The 5,428-nt window shown below is 36.1% G+C and overlaps 1 protein-coding gene across 1 annotated transcript; it reads left to right on the forward strand.

Moving 5' to 3' along the window:
- Nucleotides 1-1,526: 1,526 nt before the first annotated feature.
- Nucleotides 1,527-4,642, forward strand: LOC11433686 (transport inhibitor response 1-like protein). Its single transcript, XM_003615184.4, has 3 exons — nt 1,527-2,360; nt 2,966-3,470; nt 3,577-4,642. Exons 1-3 carry the CDS (start codon nt 1,768-1,770, stop codon nt 4,330-4,332), a joined length of 1,854 nt encoding a protein of 617 aa, XP_003615232.1. The 5' UTR covers nt 1,527-1,767; the 3' UTR covers nt 4,333-4,642.
- Nucleotides 4,643-5,428: the final 786 nt, after the last annotated feature.

Raw genomic sequence — 5,428 nt, forward strand, 5'->3', positions numbered from 1 at the left:
ATTGATCATCAATTAAGGAAAATCATAAGATATTAGTAGAAATTATGATAAACAGCATACTCACAAGATCTTAAGGATATACCGTGACATTGATTGATAGTTAGTTAAATTTTTGGCTTTTGAAGGAAACAAAACTATAACTAAAATTGAAGGGGGCAATTCCATAAACTTGACTTGAATGGACAAAAAGGAAAACTGTAACAAGTTTGGAAATTACCAAATGAAAATGAAAAAGGAGTAAAAAAAGTACAAAAGGTGGTAATAAAGGGAAATGAAAAAAATCTCTCTCAAATAATGAAGGAAAAGAATGGCATAAAAAGAGGGAAAGAGAAAGAGTGATTTGGATATTTTTGTAATGAAAGAGATAGAGCATAGAGAATCCCAAAGCTAAAGCTCAGAGACAAAGACAGCAGAGGTTACTGTTGGCACTCCCTGGCCCTCCAGTGCGACCAACTAAACTAATTCATTTATCAATTATTTTTGTTGATAAAATTCATTTATAATTCAATTTTGTATAGTTGATTTCAATTAAAAGTGAGACGATTTGATTGTTGTTTTAATATATTTCTATAAAACGAGTTGAAAAATTAATTCGAGTGTAAAATTCTATTATGGAATAAAAAATTTCAATCTAGAATCAACCAAAAATACACTAAAGTAAACAACTTATAAAAAAAAAAAATTTAGAGGGCAAGACATTTGAGTGACATAGAATTTGTAACATTAGTGACATTGTCCAACCACAATGTTACAAGTGGTTTTTTCTCTCTTTCTTTTATAAAATTTGTGATATGATAATCGGTCAATATCACTAATTCTATATCACCCAAGTACTACCTTGCTATGCTGATAGGTGATGTAAGTAAAATGTTACAAAAAATTGTTTAACATTCGAAAAATAAATTAAGTCTGAAATTCAATCATAACTTGAATCTAAGTATTTCAAATAATAAAAAAATTTATTTATCTCGTGTTATTTATCATTTTAAATTGAAAAATATTAACGAGTGCCTTCAAAGCATTCTTTAAGAACCATTAATATGAAGTTTTTACGAAAAAAAGTGTAATCAATGCATTCAAATTTGTAATATTTGACTTTTTTTAAAGAATGTACTCCCTCCGTTGTATATAAACATTTTTTATTAGATGCAAATAGTGCTTACAAAGAAACAGAGAGAATATTTTCTAAATTTAGGATCTTAAAGAGTGTCCCGAGACGCTCGTTCACAAAATCCTTTTAAATTATCAAATGTAAGACAATTCTTTTAAAAATCCATAAAACAATATTTTATCTTTAAAATAAAAATCAAATATTTATCAAAATAATTACATATATTATCCATTATTCACGATGAGAACATCTATTAAAACAATAAATGATCAATTTTTTTAGTGTGTTTTTGAAGCATGGTTAGTTTATTGTAAACTTTACTAGTAATTGAAAAAGAGTCAAATTAGTTTGTTTTACCAAAAAAGAAAAAGAGGAGTCAAATTTCCATTTATTACACTCTCTTTCACTCATATACTCTCTCACTACTCTCCACTCACTCCATCTGATATCATCATCTTCCACACTTTCTCTCTCTCTCTCTCTATCTATCTTCTTCCCATTTCCATTCTCTCATTTCCCTCTTTAGAACCAAACCCATCAATTCAACATCCTCAGAAGCTAATCAAATATTCCATCTTTCTGCTTCTAAAACCCACACTCACCCAGATCAACAAAAACAAACACAAACATCGATCAAATCGAAAGAAAAAAAAACAATGAGAGAAAACAGTCCACAAACAACAACAACAACACCAGATCTACAAAGAGGTGAGATCGCTGAATCATCAACATCAAACAGAAACCGAACCGGTTCATCTCAACCATATCCCGGTTCAACAGAAAACCCATCACCTTTTCCAGACCAAGTTCTCGAAAACGTTCTAGAAAACGTTCTACACTTTCTCACTTCTCGCAAAGACCGAAACTCCGCCTCATTGGTCTGTCGTTCATGGTACCGTGCGGAAGCCCTCACACGATCCGACCTCTTCATCGGAAACTGCTACGCACTCTCCCCACGACGCGCCGTCGCTCGTTTCAGCCGCATCAAATCGGTTACTGTTAAGGGTAAGCCGAGGTTTGCGGATTTCGATCTGATGCCTGTTGATTGGGGGGCCCACTTTGCTCCTTGGGGTAGAGAGCTTGCTCAGGGCTATCCTTGGCTTGAGAAGCTTCATCTTAAACGGATGAATGTTACTGATGATGATCTCGGTGTTATCGCCGATTCGTTCGCCGGTTTTCGTGAGCTTTTGCTTGTTTGTTGTGAAGGGTTTGGTACCCCTGGTCTTGCTGCTATTGCTTCTAAGTGCAGGTAATTAATTATAATCACCATAATAAGAAAGTGTTTATTGAAAAAATGTAGTGTTTGAGATTTGATATCAACATTTAAATTGTGATTTTTTTTATATATTGTGGAGTAATTAAGTCAAATGTAGTCTCAATTGTAATTATACATCTAAATGCATGTTTGGTTTGACGGTGAGTTTGTCAGAATATGTGATTTTGGTAAAAGTTACACTTTGAGCGGTAATTTTTTTTTCAGATTCACCGTCATTCAAATCATCTAAGTGGAGTAATTAAGTCAAATGTAGTCTTAATTCCAATTGCTTTGTGATTGCTGGGACATCTAAGTGCATGCTTGAATTGATTTTGATTTTGTCTGAATATGTGATTTTGGTAAAAGTTACATTTTGGAGCTTCAACAAATTCAGGTGTCACGGTAGTTTTGTTAGATTCACGTAATTTCAGTCATATAATTTATTGTTGTTCAAATCAATTGCGGCAGTGTAGGGTTGTATATTTGATAATTAAGAAAGTTGTACTTTTTAGTTTGTTTGATGGGAATATTTGGGTTTGATTTGTAAAACTGTTGCGTGGATTGAATGAGTGTGTTTATTGTTGTTGTTGTTGGTGCAGATTGCTGAGGGTGCTGGAACTGGTGGAATCTGTGATTGACGCTGAGAATGATGAAGAGGTGGATTGGGTATCATGTTTTCCGATTGAGGGACAAACTCATTTGGAGTCTCTTGCTTTTGACTGTGTTGAGTGCCCTGTGAATTTTGAGGCATTGGAAAGGCTGGTGGCTAGATCACCTAATTTGAAGAAGCTTAGATTGAACCGATCTGTTTCGATGGTTCAGCTTCATCGGCTAATGCTTCGCGCGCCTCAGCTCACACATCTTGGAACGGGTTCGTTCTGTGCGAATGAGAATGTGGATCAGGAACCTGATTATGCATCTGCTTTTGCAGCTTGCAGGTCGTTGGTTTGTTTGTCTGGATTTAGGGAGATTTGGCCGGATTACCTCCCTGCAATTTTTCCAGTTTGCGCGAACCTGACATCATTGAATTTTAGTTATGCTGATGTTAATGCTGAACAGCTGAAGTCTGTTATTTGTCACTGTCATAAGCTGCAGATATTGTGGGTAGGTGTTTGTGCTGTAAATCTTGATGTGCCGATTTGACTGCATTGTGAAGGAAAATAATATAGTAGTGATTTTGAAGTTTACTCTTGTTTCTTTTGTCGTGCAGGTCCTTGATTCAATATGCGATGAAGGCCTTCAAGCAGTGGCTGCAACTTGCAAGGACTTGCGTGAGCTCCGAGTTTTTCCTGTGGATGCAAGGGAGGAGACTGAAGGTCCTGTTTCTGAGGTTGGTTTTGAAGCCATTTCCCAGGGTTGTAGAAAATTGGAGTCGATTTTGTTTTTCTGCCAGACGATGACGAATGCAGCTGTGATTGCTATGTCTAAGAATTGTCCAGATCTCGTGGTGTTTCGTCTTTGTATAATTGGGGTGTATCGTCCCGATGCTGTGACACAAGAACCCATGGACGAGGGTTTTGGTGCTATTGTTATGAATTGCAAGAAGCTCACACGTCTCGCTGTATCTGGCTTGCTGACTGATCGATGTTTTGAATACATTGGAAGGTATGGAAAATTAATCAGGACATTGTCGGTTGCCTTTGCCGGAGACACGGACAACAGCCTTAAGTATGTACTTGAAGGGTGCCCTAATTTGCAGAAGCTTGAAATCAGGGACAGTCCGTTTGGAGATGGAGCTTTGCGATCTGGTTTGCATCATTACTACAACATGAGGTTCCTTTGGATGTCGTCCTGTAAATTGACGCGCCAAGCTTGCCAAGAAGTTGCACGAGCATTGCCTCAAATGGTTATGGAAGTTATCAACAATGACGTGGAAGCGGTCAACGATATTGAAATATTGTACATGTATCGATCTCTTGATGGGCCGCGAGATGATGCTCCGGAAAATGTTACCATCCTGCATTAGACATTTCAATTCATGAAGATTAAGTTTTTTACCACTGGTGGCTGTTCAGTGAAGAGGGGGATAGAAAAATAGCGAGAGGGACAGGGAAGATTTAATTTCAATGTTTTTATTATTGTTTTATTTTTCAGATGTGTTGTTGTATCATCTGATTGTAGAATTTATTGTTGTTGTTAGCAAATTGTGAGATGGTTAATAAATGCTAGAATATGCATGGACCACGTAGTGTCTATGTCCTTCGTTTTCTGAATGTAGAATGATAGATTTATTAATTTATGTGTGGAAAGTGTTATTCAAGTACACGTTGGCAGGACCCCCTTTCTTCATGTTGTCTTTCCATTTCACATGTCTTGAGGAATCTCTTTTTCAATCAAAGAGTGATATGGGGGATTTTGATGCTGGACTCAACTTTTGTGATGTTATAAGAAACTCAAAGTTCGAAGATCTGAGTCATTGAGTGAAGATTAAACATGATTTGTACTCAATGGCTCAGATCTTGGAACTCTGAGTTTCTTATAACATCACAATCTAAAATAGGAGTCTTTTGATATTTATCCTATAGTCATGAAGTGTGGAAAAATTTGTTTTGTGCATTCATCAAATTCATACCCAAATATATAAAATGTCACAACAACTTTTTACGAATTCATACCTCATGATATCAAATATCACAGCAACTTTTTACTATCTCAGGTGTATCTATGATACCCTTTTGAGGAGCATGGCTCTTTTCATTGTTCACCAACCTTATAAAACCCTCGTAATTCTTATGCTTAATTGGTTAACATTGTCTTAGGCAGTAAGAGTAATTTGAGTATGTTTTGAAGATATTTATATATGAATAGGTTGATGTGAGGGGGGCAATAATTTGATGGCTGGTCTCTTCTTTATCTCTCTTCTCATTATTATGAGAAAAATCTATCTCCTTTCTCTTGTTGGTATTCAATCTGGCATGAGGCAGGATGGTAAAAGCAAACCAACTCTAAAGTGGGATCTGACTGTACAACTAAGTGATGTGAATCAAAGCTTTGGCTTTCTTTTTTGTCTATCTATCCATTGGTGGACTGAGAAGCCAATGGTCTCTTTTTTCCACAGGCCC

The sequence above is a fragment of the Medicago truncatula genome, chromosome 5 (assembly GCF_003473485.1).
Source record: "Medicago truncatula cultivar Jemalong A17 chromosome 5, MtrunA17r5.0-ANR, whole genome shotgun sequence".
Lineage (NCBI taxonomy): Eukaryota > Viridiplantae > Streptophyta > Magnoliopsida > Fabales > Fabaceae > Medicago > Medicago truncatula.